This window comes from Trachypithecus francoisi, unplaced genomic scaffold, assembly GCF_009764315.1.
Source record: "Trachypithecus francoisi isolate TF-2019V2 unplaced genomic scaffold, Tfra_2.0 Contig01436, whole genome shotgun sequence".
Classification (NCBI taxonomy): Eukaryota; Metazoa; Chordata; class Mammalia; order Primates; family Cercopithecidae; genus Trachypithecus; species Trachypithecus francoisi.
Window position 1 is genome coordinate 3,389,813 of NW_022681430.1, and position 20,400 is coordinate 3,410,212.

At 39.2% G+C, this 20,400-nt stretch overlaps 1 protein-coding gene across 1 annotated transcript in view; it reads left to right on the plus strand.

The window, feature by feature from the left end:
- Positions 1–6,558: 6,558 nt before the first annotated feature.
- The window catches only part of LOC117092015 (cytochrome P450 2C9-like), a 91,211-nt gene continuing 77,369 nt past the window's right edge, over positions 6,559–20,400 (plus strand). Inside the window, exon 1 of the mRNA XM_033225140.1 lies at positions 6,559–6,824. Coding sequence (XP_033081031.1) covers positions 6,657–6,824 — 168 coding nt within the window. The 5' untranslated portion in view covers positions 6,559–6,656. The remainder of the gene's footprint in view (positions 6,825–20,400) is intronic.

Sequence of the window (20,400 nt, forward strand, 5' to 3'; positions counted from 1 at the left end):
TTATTTCTTGCCTTCTGCTAGCTTTTGAATGTGTTTGCTCTTGCCTCTCTAGTTCTTTTAATTGTGATGTTAGAGTGTCAATTTTAGATCTTTCCTGCTTTCTCTTGTGGGCATTTAGTGCTATAAATTTCCCTCTACACATTGCTTTAAATGTATCCCAGAGATTCTGGTATGTTGTGTCTTTGTTCTCATTGGTTTCAAAGAACATCTTTATTTCTGCTTTCATTTCGTTATGTACCCAGTAGTCATTCAGGAGCAGGTTGTTCAGTTTCCATGTAGTTGAGCGGTTTTGATTGAGTTTGTTAGTCCTGAGTTCTAGTTTGATTGCACTGTGGTCTGAGAGACAGTTTGTTATAATTTCTGTTCTTTGACATTTGCTGAGGAGTGCTTTACTTCCAATTATGTGGTCAATTTTGGAATAAGGGCGATGTGGTGCTGAGAAAAATGTATATTCTGTTGATTTGGAGTGGAGAGTTCTATAGATGTCTATTAGGTCCGCTTGGTGCAGAGATGAGTTCAATTCCTGGATATCCTTGTTAACTTTCTGTCTCGTTGATCTGTCTAATGTTGACAGTGGAGTGTTGAAGTCTCCCATTATTATTGTATGGGAGTCTAAGTCTCTTTGTAAGTCTCTAAGGACTTGCTCTATGAATCTGGGTGCTCCTGTATTGGGTGCATATATATTTAGGAGAGTTAGCTCTTCCTGTTGAATTGATCCCTTTACCATTATGTAATGGCCTTCTTTGTCTCTTTTGATCTTTGATGGTTTAAAGTCTATTTTATCAGAGACTAGGATTGCAACCCCTGCTTTTTTTTGTTCTCCATTTGCTTTTAGATCTTCCTCCATCCCTTTATTTTGAGCCTATGTATGTCTCTGCATGTGAGATGGGTCTCCTGAATACAGCAGACTGATGGGTCTTGACTCTTTATCCAGTTTGCCAGTCTATGTCTGTTAATTGGAGCATTTAGTCCATTTACGTTTAAGGTTAATATTGTTATGTGTGAACTTGATCCTGTCATTATGATATTAACTGGTTATTTTGCTCGTTGATGCAGTTTCTTCCTAGCCTCGATGGTCTTTACATTTTGGCATGTTTTTGCAATGGCTGGTACCGGTTGTTCCTTTCCATGTTTAGGGCTTCCTTCAGGGTCTCTTGTAAGGCAGGCCTGGTGGTGACAAAATCTCTAAGCATTTGCTTATCTGTAAAGGATTTTATTTCTCCTTCACTTATGAAACTTAGTTTAGCTGGATATGAAATTCTGGGTTGAATTCTTTTCTTTAAGAACTTGAATATTGGCCCCCACTCTCTTCTGGCTTGTAGAGTTTCTGCCGAGAGATCTGCTGTTAGTCTGATGGGCTTCCCTTTGTGGGTAACCCGACCTTTCTCTCTGGCTGCCCTTAAGATTTTTTCCTTCATTTCAACTTTGGTGAATCTGGCAATTATGTGTCTTGGAGTTGCTCTTCTGGAGGAGTATCTTTGTGGCATTCTCTGTGTTTCCTGAATTTGAATGTTGCCTGCCCTACTAGGTTGGGGAAGTTCTCCTGGATGATATCCTGAAGAGTATTTTCCAACTTGGTTCCATTTTCCCCCTCACTTTCAGGCACCCCAATCAGACGTAGATTTGGTCTTTTTACATAATCCCATACTTCTTGCAGGCTTTGTTCATTTCTTTTTCTTCTTTTTTCTTTTGGTTTCTCTTCTCACTTCATTTCATTCATTTGATCCTCAATCGCTGATACTCTTTGTTCCAGTTGATCGAGTCGGTTACTGAAGCTTGTGCATTTGTCACGTATTTCTCGTGTCATGGTTTTCATCTCTGTCATTTCGTTTATGACCTTCTCTTCATTAATTAGTCTAGCTGACAATTCTTCCACTCTTTTTTCAAGATTTTTAGTTTCTTTGCGCTGGGTACGTAATTCCTCCTTTAGCTCTGAGAAGTTTGATGGACTGAAGCCTTCTTCTCTCATCTCGTCAAAGTCATTCTCTGACCAGCTTTGATCCGTTGCTGGCAATGGGCTGCGCTCCTTTGCAGGGGGAGATGTGCTCTTATTTTTTGAATTTCCAGCTTTTCTGCCCTGCTTTTTCCCCATCTTTGTGGTATTATCTGTCTCTGGTCTTTGATGATGGTGATGTACTGATGGGGTTTTGGTATAGGTGTCCTTCCTGTTTGATAGTTTTCCTTCTGACAGTCCGGACCCTCAGCTATAGGTCTGTTGGAGATTGCTTGAGATCCACTCCCTACCCTGTTTGTCTGGGTATCAGCAGCAGAGGTTGCAGAAGATAGAATATTGCTGAACAGTGAGTGTACCTGTCTGATTCTTCCTTTGGAAGCTTCCTCTCAGGGGTGTACTCCACCCTGTGAAGTGTGGGGTGTCAGACTGCCCCTAGTGGGGGATGTCTCCCAGGTAGGCTACTCAGGGGTCAGGGACCCACCTGAGCAGGCAGTCTGTCCGTTCTCAGATCTCAACCTCCATGTTGGGAGATCCACGGCTCTCCCCAAAGCTGTCAGACAGAGTCGTTCGGGTCTGCACAGGCCCCCGCTGCTTCCCCTGTTGGTCTTCAGCTCTGCGCTGTCCCCAGAGGTGGAGTCTACAGAGACAGGCAGGCTTCCTTGAGCTGCTGTGAGCTCCACCCAGTTCGAGCTTCCCAGCGGCTTTGTTTACCTACTTAAGCCTCAGCAATGGCGGGCGCCCCTCCCCCAGCCTCGCTGCTGCCTTGCGGATAGATCGCCCCGGACTGCTGTGTTAGCAATGAGGGAGGCTCCATGGGCATGGGACCCTCCCGGCCAGGTGTGGGATATATTCTCCTGGTGTGCCTGTTTGCTTAAAGCACAGTATTGGGGTGGGAGTTACCCGATTTTCCAGGTGTTGTGTGTCTCAGTTCCCCTGGCTAGGAAAAGGGATTCCCTTCCCCCTTGCGCTTCCCGGGTGAGGCGATGCCTCACCCTGCTTCAGCTCTCGCTGGTCAGGCTGCAGCACCTGACCAGCACCGATTGTCCGGCACTCCCTAGTGTGATGACCCCAGTACCTCAGTTGAAAATGCAGAAATCACCGGTCTTCTGTGTCGCTCGCGCTGGGAGTTGGAGACTGGAGCTGTTCCTATTCGGCCATATTGCTCCGCCCCAAGATCCCTTATTTCTAATAATAAAGTAGGGATTAGGCTAGTGGATCTCTGAGACCCCTTCTGTCTCTAACTGTCTATGTTTCTTTCATTCTTTGATGGGACCAGGCAGAAGTCTCAACAGAAAGGAGGAACAGAAACCCATTTTTCAAGAAATAAAATGATTGTTTTAAAGAAAGCCATTGAGGTCATTTTATCTAAAAGAAGGTAGTGCACTTCTTTTAGAGTTCAGAGCTACGTGAACCAAGCAGTACAATAACTGTTTCTCTTTGTCTCAGATAAATTATTCACCACAACCCGGACTGACTCAAATCCCAAAGGTTACAGAACCACACCCTAATTGTAATCAACCTATGTTGCACATGTTGAGTTGGTTAATGTGTATTTGAAAGTCAGTGATTATCCTGAGTAATGAAATATTGCCTCATAGTACATGGTAAGTAAATGTTGGTGACTCTGGTTGAACTGAATTTCTTGCTTGGAGGGAATGATGTAAGAGTTAGGAGATAGGGTTCCAGCCTCGGCCCTATATTTTCAGCCTCTGTGTCCTTGAACAAAATACTGAATCTCCAAGGCCCAGCTTCCTTATCTCTAAAGTGGGAATAATTTTACCATAGGCAAGGGTAATTGAGAGAATCAAAAGAGTTATGATGGGTATAAAAATTCTCTGTGAATTGTCAGAATCCCTGTAAACATGTTTGATAAATCATTGTTGATATGGAATCTTGACAAAACTTAATTTTTCCTTACTGCAGTTAGAAATAACTGCACGAATCCAGTATTATTTCCAATAGCCAAGATATAGAAACAACCTAAGTGTTCATTCACAAATAAATGGATGAAGAAATTGTGGTGTTTATTTATATACACAATGGAATATCTTTGAAACTTTAAAAGGAGATACTGCCATTTGCAACAACAAGAAATGAACCTGGAGGATATTATGCTAAGTGATATGAGCTAGATACAGAGGAAAAAAGATTGCATGATTTCACTTATATGAAAAATCTTTAAAAAGTCAAATACATAGAAACAGAGAGTAGAATGGTGGTTACCAAAAGTGGGAGGGGGAGAAAATGGAAAAAAGTGCGTTAAAGAGCCCAAATTTGCGGTTAGATAGGATGAATAAGTCTAAAGATCTAATAGACAGCAAGAGGACTATAGTTAATATACTATACTGAAAATTTGCTAAAAGAGTAGATTTTAGGTGCTTATACCACAAAAAAGAAGGTAATTATAAAATTGATGAATATGTAAATTTAACTGTAGTAATCATTCCACTGTTTATGTCTACCAATGTTGTATACCTTAAATATATACAATGGAAATAAATAACTGTACTAGTCGTTTAGAATACCACAATGATATCTTTACAGAATATGCCTTTGTACAAGCATTGCCATTAATCATCCAGAAATGTGTGTATCATTTTAGTGATATATAGAGCCTCATGACCACTAAATGTCATCTTCTGTTCAGGTCTGCACAACTGTGTTTGTTCTGTGCTGTGGGTCTGTTTAATGATTTCCCTACCTCCCATTCACCACTGAAGCACATGCCTGTTGTTCTGCCTATAGTTCCCCTTCCTTGCTGTGGAATATTTCATTCCATTATTTCTGACATAGACCAAAAAAACAATAGAAACAGTTGTGTCTGGAGGCGAGCGGGAGGTGGAGAAGCCATAGTTTCTGAGCTCTTACCCACTTAATTCTCTGAGATTGGCTCTTTCCTCAGTTACACTGAGTAAGTTTCAGCTCTTCAGTAACAGAGAGGGGAGAAACCCTAGCTTTTATTTCTTCTGTTGAGAATGTACAGCCCTGTTATTTTGTGAACAGTGTGGTGTAGATTCAGACTGATGAATGTTTTTAGGATTTATTTTATTTTGCTAAAACTGTTCACAAGTCAGCTCAGGTGTAAGTGATAATATACTGCAGCGGGCATCAGATCTCAGTTCAAATCCCAGCCTGCATTTATGAGCTGTGGAACACTGAATAGGTCATCTCTTCTCCTAGAGTCTCCCTTTCCCCATTTGAAAAATATGAAACAATATTCTCAGCTGTCCAGTGTTTTTCAGGGGGGTTAATGGAAAAAGGTGTGTATGTTTGCTTAGTTAATTGATAACCGGTTTAGCCATTTAAGATGAATGAGTTTGTTAGCTGCGCTATGTTTAGGCAGCTATAATGTTAGCACTTACACTAAAATATTTCAAAAGGATCTCATTTTCAAGGAAAATGATCCCAGTGCTTGAGAAAGCATTATAGTGTTGCAGTCTTGCTGATCCTTAGCTCAGCTAGGTCCGAGTTGTTGTCTCATGCAGGAAGAATTAGGCACACAGACACCGGAGAGTGAGTGGAGTAGAATTTATTAAGTGAAAGGAAAACTCTCAGCAAAGAGAGAGGCCCTGAAAGCAGGTTGCGGATTGCTACTTCACAGTTGAATACCAGGATTTTTACAGAAAAGCTGATGAGGCTGGGATCCTTATTTGCATAAGGCGTGAATTCCTGGTGTTTCCACCCCTTCCTTCCATTGCGCATGTGGACTGTTAGTGTAAGCCACTCCATATTGATTTAATTCTCTTACTGCACATGTGTTAAAGGTAGGAATTTTTCACTGCGGGCATATTTAGGCAAGCTCCCTGTGCAAGTTCCCTTATCTGCACAAAACATCTAGTGTAAGTACTTGGGGTTTGTGTGGATTGGGCAATGACCTGGAAGGGTTGGAGGTTCTCTGGGGACCCTTCCCTTACTGCCTGCCTAAAGCAAGCTGGCTACCTCCTCTCAATAGGATAAATATTATTTTATATATGAGGGATATAATACACAGATTCCCCTCAAAGTCATATTTCCAACTGTTCATCAATCTAAGAATCCAAAATTTTGAATACTTTTTTTGATGAAATAATTTATTTCATTGGTTCTCAATTTTGGCTGCACAGTGGAACCACCTGGGGTTTTGAAAAAAACCTAGGCCTGGCCGGGCACAGTGGCTCATGCCTGTAATCCCAGCACTTTGGGAGGCCAAGGCGGGCGGATCACCTGAGGGCAGGAGTTCGAGACCGACCTGGCCAACATGGTGAAACCCTGTCTCTGCTAAAATACAAAATCAACCAGGCATAGTGGTGCATGCCTATAATCCCAGATACGCCGGAAGCTGAGGCAGAATCGCTCGAACCCAGGAGGTGGAGGCTACAGTGAGCTGAGATCTTGCCCTTACACTCCAGCCTGGGCAACGAGAGCGAAACTCCAGCTCAAGAAAAAAAGAAAAACAAAACAAAACAAAACAAAAACCTGGGCTCTGCTTCAGACTAGTTAAACCAGAATCTCCAGGGTGGGGCATTGGAAATGAGAACAAGAAAAAAAGAACACCTTATTTTTATCTTTTTCAGTGAGCCAATGTTCATTCAGAAGAGAGATTAAAGTGCTTTTTGCTGACTAGTCACAGTCAGAGTTAGAATCACAGGTGGATTAACAGGGAGTGTTATAAAAGCCTTGAAGTGAAAGCCCACAGTTTTCTTACTAAGAAGAGAAGCCTTCAATGGATCCAGCTGTGGCTCTGGTGCTCTGTCTCTCCTGTTTGTTTCTCCTTTCACTCTGGAGACAGAGCTCTGGAAGAGGGAGGCTCCCGTCTGGCCCCACTCCTCTCCCAATTATTGGAAATATCCTGCAGTTAGATGTTAAGGACATGAGCAAATCCTTAACCAATGTAAGTAGGCTTTATGCTCCTCTAGTAATGTACAAGGTGTATTAACCTCACGATTCCTAAAGTTTTATTTCATCTTAAAGTGATAAATGGTAATTGAATATATTAATGGGGTGCAATATTACATTTTGACACATGTATACATTGTGAATTGATCAGGGTAATTAGCATATCCGTCATCTCAAATATTTGTCATTTCTTTGTAATGAGGACATTTAGAATCCTCTTTTTTAGCTGTTTTGAAATATACAGTACATTAACATTAATAATAGTTACCTTGCTGTCCAGTAGAACACCCGAGCTTATTCCTCCTATCTAACTGTAACTCTGTACCTGTTGACCAAAGCATTCCCTTATTTGGCCCATTTCCAACTGCCAGCCTCTGGTAGCCACCATTCTAATCTCTACTTCTATGAATTCAACTTTTTAAGATTCCACATAGAAGTGAGATCATATATGATATTTGTCTCTCTATGCCTGGCTTATTTTATTAATATGATGTTCTCTAGATTCATCCATGCTGTAATAAATAAGAATATTTTTTCCTTTTTAAAAGGCGAACTAAAATTTCATTGTACATATATGCCACATACAAAATCGATTAATTTATTGATGAACACTTAGGTTGTTTCCATATTTTGGAATAGGAAAGGCCTGGATGTCTAGGCAAAGTTTGCTGCAGGGGTAGAGCCCTAATGGGGAACCTCTGCCAGGGGAGTACAGAAGGGAAATGTGGAGTGGGAACCCCCACTCAAAGTCCCCACCGGGGCATTGCCTAGTGAAGCTGTGAGAAGAGGGCCACCATCTTCCAGACCCCAGAATGGTAGATCCACCAACAGTTTGGCTTGTACTGTGTGCCTGGAAAAGTCACAGATACTCAACACCAGCCTGTGAAAGTAGTCAGGAGTGGGGCTCTACCCTGCAAAGCCACAGGGGTGGAGCTGCCCAAGACCATGGACACCTATCTCTTGCATCAGTGTGACCTGGAGGTGAGTCACAGAGTCAAACAAGATCTTTTTTGAGCTTTAAAATTTGACTTTCCTGCTGGATTTCAGACTTGCATGGAGCCAGTACCTCCTTTGTTTTGACCAATTTCTCCCATTTGCAATGGGTGTATTTACCCAATGCCTATACCCCCATTGTATCAAGGAAGTAACTAATTTGCTTTTGATTTTACAGGCTCATAGGCAGAAGGGACTTGCCTTGTCTCAGATGAGATTTTGAACTATGGACTTTTGGGTTAATGTTGGAATGAGTTAAGGCTCTGGGGGACTATTGGGAAGGCATAATTGTTTTGAAATGTAAGGACATGAGATTTGGGAGGGGCCAGGGGTGGAATAATATGGTTTGGTTCTGTCCTCACACAAATCTCATCTTGAATTGTAGGTTTCATAATACCCACATGCTGTGGGAAGGACCCAGGTGGGAGGTAATCGAATTGCAGGGCAAGTTTTTCCTGTGCTGTTCTTGTGACAGTGAATAAGTCTTATGAGATCTGATGGTTTTATAAAGGGCTGTTCCCCTGCATATGCTCTTTTGCCTGCCACCATGTAAGACATGCCTTTGCTCACCTTCTGTCATGATTGTGAGGCCTCTCTAGGCATGTGGAACTGTGAGTCCATTAAACCTTTTCTTCTTTACAAATTATCCAGTCTCAGGTATTTCTTCATAGCAGTATGAAAATGGACTAATATAGTGTCTTTACATAATCTCTTTTTTTGGAGGTTTTGTTCATTCTTCTTTTATCTTTCTTCTTTATTTTTGTCTGAATGAGTTATTTTGGAGAACTGGTCTTCAAGCTCTGAGATTCATTCCTCAGCTTGGCCTATTCTGCTGTTAATACTTATTATTGCATTATAATATTCTTGCAGTGGTTTTTCAGCTCCATCATGGTGCTAGTTTGTTTCTTAAAATGATCATTTCATCTTTCATCTTACAACTAGTCTGTTAATTCCCTATGGTCATTTGATTTTTTAATTGGTTGCCTTTAAACCTAGGTTCCTGGCTTAAAACTATTTTGCAAACTGAGATTATCATGCTACTATTAATTTGCTTGAGCCTTCCAAGAAGAGAGTTTTTATGCAATCACTGTAAAATGGGGGAGCCCTAGAAGCCAGGTTTCTACACACTGTAGCTTGTTTTTTCTTGTGGTTTTACCTGTAACTTGTTAAATTTCTGCAGAAGTGCAATTCTGAACAGAAGAATGCTGGTCCAGCACTTTGAGATTATAGCCATTACCTACAGAACAGAAAAAATTAACTTAACAGCCTGGGGACCACTTTTCTGAATCTTCCTTGTTGCTCAGATGTGGCTAAAAGGGTTTTGGCAGTGACTGCTAGTCACCGATCACTTCCTTCCAATGTGGAAGGGACCACATTGGAAGGGACTGGAAGGGACCAGTCCAAATCAAATAGAGAATGCTTCTTCTCAGCACCACGAGACCTCAGTATTTATCTAAATGAGTTGAAAACTTATTTCTACACACAAACCTGCACATGAATGATTTTAATAACTTTTTATTTGCCATTGCCAATACTGGAAGCAACCAACATGTCTTTCAATAGGTGAATACAAAAGTAGTAAATCCATACAATGGAATATTGCTTATTGTTAAAAAAATGAGCTGTCAAGCCATGAAAAGACATGGGGGAAACATATGTATACCAGTAACTGAAATAAACTAACCTGAAAAGGCTCTATACTGTATGATTCCATCTACATGACATTCTGGAAAAGGCAAAACTCTGGTGACACTAAAATATCATATTTTTAACCAAGGGCTTGAGGAAGGAGAGTAGTGAATAGGCAGAGCACAGAGGACTTTTATGGGATTGAAACTATTCTGTATTATATTAACATGCTGGATACTGTCACACATTATCCAAAGCCCATCGAATGTACAACACAAAGAGTGAACCCTATATAAGCTGGACTTTGTTGATGGTGATGTGTCAATATTGGTCTATTGATTGTAGCTATGAAACCTCACTGGTGAGAGTAACTAATTGTTGGGGAGGTTACCTGTGGGTGAGAAGAGGGAGTATGTGGGAGCTGTGTATTTTCCAGTTAGTTTTGCTGGGAACCCAAACCAATCCTAAAAAATAAATTCTAATTAAAAAATCCCCACTGTAATCCACAATTCTAGCCAAGCTGAGGTTTGCATTATTCTGTGACTGTGAAGGGCTTAATACTGATACTCTCCTGATCATTTAACTGAGATGTGTGTTTTAAAGGATGGGATGTGCAATATCATTAAATTGGGAGTTAAAAAACTGAAATTCTCACACACTTTTGCATTGGTGGCACTTTATCTCATTGAGTCACCAAATGCTCATTCCTTAAAAATGAATCAAAATTAAAGGCCCCTTCTATCTTTAACTTATCTATGATTCTTTCATTCTATAAAAGGCCCAGGCAGGAGACTCAGTTCATCAAATCAGGGATACTCACCTCCTAAGGAATAAAATAATTGCTGTAAAGGGAGCAGTTGAGCTTATTTTATCCAAAATAAGGTGGTGTAGTTGTGGTTCTTCTAGAATTTGTAGGTATGGGAGTTAGGCAGTAACTCTTTACCATCGGTACGGAATTAACTAAGATCTAGACTCACTCAAGTTACTAAAGGCGTATAAAACTACACTCTCTGACCCCCATTTTAATCGATTTGCACTGTAATTATTAACTAAATTAATATTTACTTTGCAAGTCACTCACTAGGCTCATCCATGAAATATCAAAACACAGCACACAATCAGTCAATGTTAGCAAACCCAGTTGAACTGAATGTTTTATTTGGGAGAAAGGGTGCAAGACTCAGAGGTTATGGGTTCCATAGCACCTGCAGACACCATGTCCTTGGTTAAGGTATTGAATTTCTGAGGCCCAGCTTCCTCATCCCTAAAATAAGAGTACTTTTACCTTAGGCAAAAGTAATTGAGAGAATAAAGAGGAGTATGATGGGTGTGAAAATCTATATTAATTGTCAGAATCCCTGTAAACATGACTCATAAAACATTGTGTAACTGCATATTGATTTTTTTAATTTTAATTTTTGTGGGTATGTTGTAGGTACTTATATTTATGGGGTGCATTTAATGTTTTGATACAGGTATGCAGTGTGTAATAATCACATCAGGGTAATTGGGGTCAAGCCAAGCATTTATCATTTTTTTGTTGTAGGTACATTCCAATTCTACTCTTTTAGTTATTTTCAAATATACAATAAATTATCATTGATTGTAGTCACCCTACTGTGCTATCAAATACTAGATCTTATTCATTATATATAACTATATTTTTACACTCATTAAGTATCCCCACTTTATCCCCCAATTTCTGCTACCCTTCTCAGCCTCTGGTCATCATCATTCTACTCTCTATCTCCATGAATTTAATTCTTTTGATTTTTAGCCCCCACGTATGAGTGAACATGTATTTGTCTTTCTGTGCCTGGCTTATTTCATTTAACATAGTATCTTCCAATTATGTCCATGTTGTTGCAAATGACAGGATGTCATTCTTTTTTATGACTGAATAATATTCTTTTGTGTAAATGTACCACATTCTTTTTATCTATTTATCTGTTGAACACACTCCCAATCTTGGACATTATGTATAGTGTTGCAATAAACGTGGGAATGCAGGTATCACTTTGCTGTACTGATTTTTTTTCTTTTGAGTATATATCTAGCAGTCGGATTGCTGGATAATACAGTAGTTCTATTTTTAGTTTTTGAGGAACCTCCATACTAGGTTGCTGAAATGTTTTCCATAGAGATTGTACTAATTTCCATGCCCACTAACAATATACAAGTGTTCTCCTTTTTTTTTTTTATTTTTATTTTTTTGAGACAGAGTCTCGCTCTGTCGCCCAGGCTGGAGTGCAGTGGCCGGATCTCAGCTCACTGCAAGCTCCGCCTCCCGGGTTCCCGCCATTCTCCTGCCTCAGCCTCCCGAGTAGCTGGGACTACAGGCGCCCGCCACCTCACCCGGCTAGTTTTTTGTATTTTTTAGTAGAGACGGGGTTTCACCGTGTTAGCCAGGATGGTCTCGATCTCCTGACCTCGTGATCCGCCCGTCTCGGCCTCCCAAAGTGCTGGGATTACAGGCTTGAGCCACCGCGCCCGGCCAAGTGTTCTCCTTTATCCACATCCTTGCTAGGTGATGTCTCATTGTAGTTTTGATTTGCATTTCTGTGATGATTAATGATGTTGAGTATTTTTCATATATCTCTTTGCCATTTGTATGTCTTCTTTTGAGAAATTTCTATTCAAATCTTTGACCCATTTAAAAAACAGAATTATTTGATTTTTTTCATATTGAGTTGTCTGAGTTCCTTACATATTCTTGTTATTAATCCTTTGTTAGATGGATAGTGTGTAAATATTTTCTCTAATTCTGTGTGTTGTTGCTTCACTTTGTTGAATGTTTGCTTCGCAGAATCTTTTTAAACTTGATATATCCCATTTGTCCATTTTTGCTTTGGTTGTCTGTGCTTTTGAGATATTACTCAAGAAATCTGCGCCAAGACCAATGTCCTGGAGAGTTTCCCGGATACTTTCTTTTAGTAATTTCATAGTTTGAGGTCTTAGATTTAAGTCTTCAATTTATTTTAATTTGATTTTTGTATATGGTGAGAGATAGGGGTCTAGTTTCATTTTTTTCTGCATATAGATGTCCAGTTTCCCCAGTACCATTTATTGAAGAAAATATCCTTCCTCCAGTTTATGTTCTTGGCACTTGTGTGAAAAATGAGTTCATGGTAGGTGTGTGGATTTATTTCTGGGTTCTCCATTCTGTTTCATTGGTCTGTGTATCTGTTTTAATGCCAGTACCATGCTGTTCTGATTGCTATAGCTCTGTAGTATAATTTGGAGTCAGGTAATGTGATTTCTTCAGTTTTTTTTTTTTTTTCTTTGGATAGCTTTGGCTATTCTGGGTCTTTTGTGGTTCCCTATAAATTATAGAATTTTTTTTCTATTTCTGTGAAGAATGTCATTACTGTTTTGATAGGGATTGTATTGAATATGTGGAGTGCTTAGGATAGTATGGACATTTTAAAAGTATTAATTATTCCAGTCCATCAACATGGAGTATCTTTCCATTTTTTGTGTACTTTTCCATTTCTTTTATCAACGTTTTATAGTTTTTATTGTAGAGATCTTTGGTCAAATTATTCCTAGATATTTTATTTTGTGTGTAACTATTGTAATGGGATTACTTCTTTTATTTATTTTTGATTGTTCACTGTTGGCACATAGAAATGCTACTGATTTTTGGATGTTGATTTTGTATGCTGCAACTTTACTGAATTTGTCAGTTCTAATAGTTTTCTTGGGAAGTTTTTAGACTTTTCCAATTATGAGATTATATCTTCTGCAAACAAGAGTAATTTGACTTCTTCCTTTCCATTTTGGATGCCCTTTATATCTTTCTGTTGTCTGACTGCTCCAGCTAGGACTTCCAGTACCATGTTGAATAACGGTGGTGACAGTGGGCATCTTTGTCATGTTCCAGGTCATAGAGGAAAGGCTTTCAGTTTTTCTCATTCAGTATTATACTAACAGTGGGTCTATCATATATGGCTTTTATTATGTTGAGGTATGTTCCCTCTATCCCCAGGTTTTTTAGGGCTTTTGTCATGAAGTGATGTTGAAATGTATCAAATGTTTTTTCAGCATAAATTGAAATAATCATATCACTCTTATCCTTCATTCTATTGGTATGTCACATTGACTAATTTGTGTATATTAAACCATCCTTGCATCCCAGTGATAAATCCCACTTAGTCATTATGCATCATCCTTCTAATGTATCGTTGATTTTGGTTTGCTAGTATTTTGTTGAGGATATTTGCATCAATATTTATCAGAGATGTTAGCCTGTAGTTTTCTTTTTTTGTCTGGTTTTGGTGTCAGGGTAATACTGCCCTTGTAGAATGAGTTTGGAAGTATTTCCTCCTCCTCCTCCTCCTCCTCCTCTGTTTTTCAGATTAGTTTAAGTAGGATTGGTATTATTCTTCTTTAAATGTTTGGTAGAATTCAGCAGTGAAGCCATTAGGTTCTGGGTTTATCTTAACTGAGAGATTTTTTCTTAAGGCTTTGGTCTTGTTCTTTGTTACTATTCTGCTCAGGTTTTGGTTTTCTTCATGGTTCAATCTTGGTAGCTTGTATGTGTCTAGAAAATTGTCAGTTTCTTCTATATTTTCCAATTTATTGGCATGTCGTTGCTCATAGTAGCCACTAATGATCCTTTGAATTTCTGCAGTATCAGTTGTAATGTCTCCTTTTTCATCTCTAATTTTATTTATTTGTATTTTCTCTCCTTTTTTCTGAATCTGGCAAAAGGTTTATCAATTTTGCTTAACTTTTCAAAAAACAAATGTCTTGTTGCATTCATCTTTTGTATTGCTTTTAAATTTCAATTTTATTTATTTCTGCTCTGATCTTTATGATTTCTTTTTTTCTATTAATGTTGGGTGGGTTTGCTCTTGCTTTATTTATTTATTTATTTTTATTATACTTTAAGCTCTAGAGTACATGTGCACAATGTGCAGGTTTGTTACATATGTATACATGTGCCATGTTGGTTTGCTGCACCCATTAACTCATCATTTACATTAGGTATGTCTCCTAATGCTATTCCTCCCCCTACAATAGGACTTGGTGTGTGATGTTCCCCTTCCTGTGTCCAAGTGATCTCGTTGTTCAATTCCCATCTTTGAGTGAGAACATGCGGTGTTTGGTTTTCTGTTCTTGCGATAGTTTGCTGAGAATGAAGGTTTCCAGCTGAATCCATGTCTCTACAAAGGACACGAATTCATCCTTTTTTATGGTTGCAGAGTATTGCATGGTGTATATGTACCACATTTTCTTAATCCAGTCTGTCACTGATGAACATTTGGGTTGATTCCAAGTCTTCGCTATTGTGAATAGTGCCACAATAAACATACGTGTGCATGTGTCTTTATAGCAGCATGACTTATAATCCTTTGGGTATATCCCCAGTAATGGGATGGCTGGGTCAAATGATATTTCTAGTTGTAGATCCTTGAGGAATCGCCACACTGTTTTCCACAATGGTTGAACAGTTTACAGTCCCACCAACAGTGTAAAAGTGTTCCTACTTCTCCACATCCTCTCCAGCACGTGTTGTTTCCTGATTTTTTTAATGATTGCCATTCTAACTGGTGTGAGATGATATCTCATTGTGGTTTTGATTTGCATTTCTCTGATGGCGAGTGATGATGAGCATTTTTTCATGTGGCTGTATGAATGTCTTCTTTTGAGAAGTGCCTGTTCATATCCTTTGCTCACTTTTTGATGGGGTTGTATTTTTCTTCTAAATTTGATTGAGTTCTTTATAGCTTCTGGATATTAGCCCTTTGTCAGATGAGTAGATTGTAAAAATTTTCTCCCATTCTGTAGGCTGCCTGTTCACTCTGATGGTAGTTTCTTTTGCTGTGCAGAAGCTCTTTAGTTTAATTAGATCCCATTTGTCAATTTTGGCTTTTGCTGCCGTTGCTTTTGGTGTTTTAGACATGAAGTCCTTGCCCAGGCCTATGTCCTGAATGATATTACCTAGATTTTCTTCTAGGGCTTTTATGGTTTTAGGTCTAACATTTAAGTCTCTAATCCATCTTGAATTGATTTTCCTATAAGGAGTAAGGAAAGGATCCAGTTTCAGCTTTCTACTTATGGCTAGCCAATTTTCCCAGCACCATTTATTGAATAGGAAATCGTTTCCCCATTTCTTGTTTTTGTCAGGTTTGTCAGATGGCTGTAAATGTGTGGTATTATTTCTGAGAGCTCTGTTCGGTTCCATTGGTCTATATCTCTGCTTTAGTATCAGTACCATGCTGTTTTGGTTACTGTAGCCTTGTAGTATAGTTTGAAATCAGGTAGGTGCCTCCAGCTTTGTTCTTTTGGTTTAGGATTGTCTTGGCAATGAGGGCTCTTTTTTGGTTCCATATTAAATTTAAAGCAGTTTTTTCCAATTCTGTGAAGAAAGTCATTGGTAGCTTAAAGGGATGGCATTCAATCTATAATTATCTTGGGCAGTATGGCCATTTTCACAATATTGATTCTTCCTATCCGTGATCATGATGTGTCCTTCCATTTGTTTGTGTCCTCTTTAATTTCACTGAGCAGTGGTTTGCAGTTCTCCTTGAAGAGGTCCTTTACATCCCTTGTAAGTTGGATTCCTAGGTACTTTATTCTCTTTGAAGCTATTGTGAATGGGAGTTCATTCATGATTTGGCTCTCTGTTTGTCTGTTACTGATGTATAAGAAAGCTTGTGATTTTTGCAAATTGATTTTGTATCTTGAGACTTTGCTGAAGTTGCTTATCAGCTTAAGGAGATTTTGGGCTGAGACAATGAGGTTTTCTAAATATACAATCTTGTCATCTGCAAACAGGGACAATTTGACTTCTTCTTTTCCTAACTGAATACCCTTTATTTCTTTCTCTTGCCTGATTGCCCTAGCCAGAACTTCCAACACTATGTTGAATAGGAGTGGTGAGAGAGGGCATTCCTGTCTTGTGCCAATTTTCAAACGGAATGCTTCCAGTTTCGCCCATTCAGTATGATATTGGCTCTGGGTTTGTCATAAATAGCTCTTATTATTTTGAGATACGTTCCATCAATACCGAATTTATTGAGAGTTATTAGCATGAAGGGCTGTTGAATTTTGTCAAAGGCCTTTTCTGCATCTATTGAGATAATCATGTAATTTTTGTCTTTGGCTGTGTTTATATGCTGGATTATGTTTATTGATATACGTATGTTGAACCAGCCTTGCATCCCAGGGATGAAGCCCACTTGATCATGGTGGATAAGCTTTTTGATGTGCTTCTGGATTCATTTTGCCAGTATTTTATTGAGGATTTTTGTATCGATGTTCATCAGGGATATTGGTCTAAAATTCTCTTTTTTTTGTTGTATCTCTGTCAGGCTTTGGTATCAGGATGATGTTGGCATCATAAAATGAGTTAGGGAGGATTCCCTCTTTTTCTATTGATTGGAATACTTTCAGAAGGAATGGTACCAACTCTTCCTTGTACCTCTGCTAGAATTTGGCTGTGAATCCGTCTGGTCCTGGACTTTTTTTGGATGGTAGGCTATTAATTATTGCCTCAATTTCAGAGCCTGCTATTGGTCTATTCAGGGATTCAACTTCTTCCTAGTAGTCTTGGGAGTGTGTAAGTGTCCGGGAAATTATCCATTTCTTCTAGGTTTTCTAGTTTATTTGCATAGAGGTGTTTATAGTATTCTCTGATGGTAGTTTGTATTTCTGTGGGGTCGGTGGTGATATCCCCTTTATCATTTTTTATTGCATCTATTTGATTCTTCTCTCTTTCCTTCTTTATTAGTCTTGCTAGCGGTCTATCAATTTTGTTGCTCCTTTCAAAAAACCAGCTCCTGGATTCAATGATTTTTTGGAGGGTTTTTTGTCTGCTCTGATCTTAGTTATTTCTTGCCTTCTGCTAGCTTTTGAATGCGTTTGCTGTTGCTTCTCTAGTTCTTTTAATTGTGATGTTAGAGTGTCAATTTTAGATCTTCCCTTCTTTTGTGAGCATTTAGTGCTATAAATTCCCCTCTATACACTGCTTTAAATGTGTCCCAGAGATTCTGGTATGTTGTATCTTTGTTCTCATTGGTTTCAAAGAATATCTTTATTTCTGCTTTCATTTCCTTATGTATCCAGTAGTCATTCAGGAGCAGGTTGTTCAGTTTCTATGTAGTCGAGTGGTTTTGATTGAGTTTCTTAGTCCTGAGTTCTAATTTGATTGCACTGTGGTCTGAGAGACAGTTTGTTATAATTTCTGTTCTTTTACATTTGCTTTTTGTTTAGCTATGCCCTGTCCCCAGAGGTAGAGTCTACAGAGACAGGCAGGCCTCCTTGAGCTGCAGTGGGTTCCACCCAGTTCGAGCTTCCTGGCAGCTTTTTTTCCCTACTTAAGCCTCAGCAATGGCAGCGCCCCTCCCCTAACCTCGCTGCCTCCTTCCAGTTAGATCTCAGACTGCTGTGCTAGCAATGGGGGAGGCTCTGTGGGTGTGGGACCCTCTGGGCCAGGTGTGGGATATAATCTCCTGGTGTGCCCTTTGCTAAGACCCTTGGTAAAGTGCAGTAGTAGGGTGAGAGTTACCCGATTTTCCAGCTGTAGTGTGTCTCAATTTCCTTTGGCTAGGAAAAGGAATCCCTTCCCCCTTGTACTTCCTAGGTGAGGCGGTGCCTCACCCTGCTTCAGGTCTCGCTGGTCGGGCTGCCCCCGTGGACCAGCACCAACTGTCTGACATGTCCCAGTGAGATGAACCTGGTACCTCAGTTGAAAATGCAGAAATCACCCGTCTTCTGTGTCACTCACGCTGAGAGCTGGAGGCTGGAGCTGTTCCTATTCGGCCATCTTGGGCGTGCCCCCTACTTATTTTTTAAGATGCATTATTAGATTTCTTTTCTACAGTTTTTCCTGTTTGTGATGCAAGCAGTTATAGCTGTGAACTCCCTCTTTGTACTCCTTTTGCTGCATTCCATAGGTTTTTGTATGTTATGTTTCCATTTTTTTGTCACAAATTTTTTCAATTTCCTTCTTAATTCTTTATTGACCTGCTGGTCTTTCAGGAGTGTGTTATTTAATTTTCATGTATTTGTATGGTTTCCAAAATTTCCTGTTATTAATTTCTAGGTTTTTTATTTTTTATTTAGTTTTTTTCTTTTTGAGATGGAGTTTTGCTCTTGTTGCCCAGGCTGTAGTGCAATGGCATGATCTTGGCTCACCACTACCTGTGCCTCCTGAGTTCAAGTGATTCTCCTGCCTCAGCCTCCCAAGTAGCTGGGATTATGGGCATGCACTACCACACCTGCCTGATTTTTGTATTTTTAGGAGCTATTGAGTTTCTTCCTGTTGGTCGGACTGGACACAAACTGCCGACCTCAATTGATCTGCTCACCTCGGCCTCCCAAAGTGCTGGGGTTACAGGCATGAGACACTGCACCTGGCCGATTTCTAGTTTTATTCCATTGTAGTCAGAGAAGATGCTTGATATTATTTCAATATTTTTGTATGTGTGTGAGAGGGAAACATTAAACGTTTCTTCCTATCTAGGACATGGAGCTGGTGCAGCCCACTCACCCTTTACAGAGACATCAATGAATCTTATCAGGAGCTCCTGTCAGCCATACTCATCAAACCCCATGCCTATGCTCATCACTGAGTTATTTATGGGCAAGCCAGCTTTGCCCAGCTTTGGCTCTGCATCCCCACAGAACAGGAAACTCAGGGAACTGGGTACTCCAATGTCCAGCCTATCACTTGAAACAACAGAGAACATCTCACAGTAAACAAAGATCCACTACATACACATCTGCTTGTGACACAGCTGGTTCTTACCTGTAAGTGCCATCTACTTGCTTGTAAGTTGAATCAGACAGTTTAATATAAAATCTGTTGACAAAGGGCATAGGGCTGTAGAAGAAAAGCCAAAAGACCTTACCCAATATACTCTATAGTCACACCCCATAGGAAGGGAGAGAAGGATAAAGGAAAAGAAAAAAATAAGAAAAGAAAAAATTCTATCCACAGAAAAATAGTTTCAAAAATTAAAAGTGGCAGCCTCTCCAAATGAGAAGGAACCATCATAAGAATTCTGACACCATGAAATATCTGAACATTGTAAACCACCAAAGGATCATGCTAGCTCCCCAGAAATGAACTCTAAGCAAAATGGGAACTCAGAAATGACATATAAAGGATTCAAAATATAGATTGCAAAGAAGATCAGTGAAATTCAAGACAAAATTGAAAATTAACACAAAAAACTACCAAAGCAATCTGGGAAATGAAGAAAAAGATAGACATCTTTAAAAAATCAATCAGAATTCTGGAATTGAAAAACTCGCTTAAAGAATTTCAGAATACAATGGAAAGATTTATAAATAGACTAGACCAAGCCAAAGAAAGAATTTCAGGGTCTGAAGACCAGTCTTTTAAACTAAACCAGTCAGATAGAAATAAAGAAAAATAGTTTTTAAAAATGAAGAAAGCCTTTGAGAAATACATGATCATGTCTAGCAACCAAACCTATGAATTATTGGCATTCTTGAGAGAGAAGATAAAGTAAACAAAATGGAAAATGCATTTGAGGGAATACTTCAAAAATTTTCAAGAAAAAAGAGCAGCAAAGTCTAGATGACAGCACATCAGTGTGCATGATAATTTGCTGAATATCTTAAGACCACTTTTGAGATCTACCACTCAGAAAAAAGTTCTTTTGAAAATACTACTGCTCCTTGACCACGCACCTAATCATGGCACCCATGAGCTCTGATGGAGGTGTATCAGGAGAGTTCTTTTCATTACTGACAACACAACTTTTATTTTGCAGTCATGAATCAAGTAGTAATTTCAAATTGTAAGTCTTATGATTTGATATGTACAGTTCAGAAGGTGATACCTGCTAGAGATAGTCATTCCTCTGATTAATGAGGGCAAAGTAAATTAAAAACCTTTTCAAAATGGTTAAGAACATTGGTAATTCATGGGAGGATTCAAACTATCAATATTAACATGAGTTAGAAGAAAT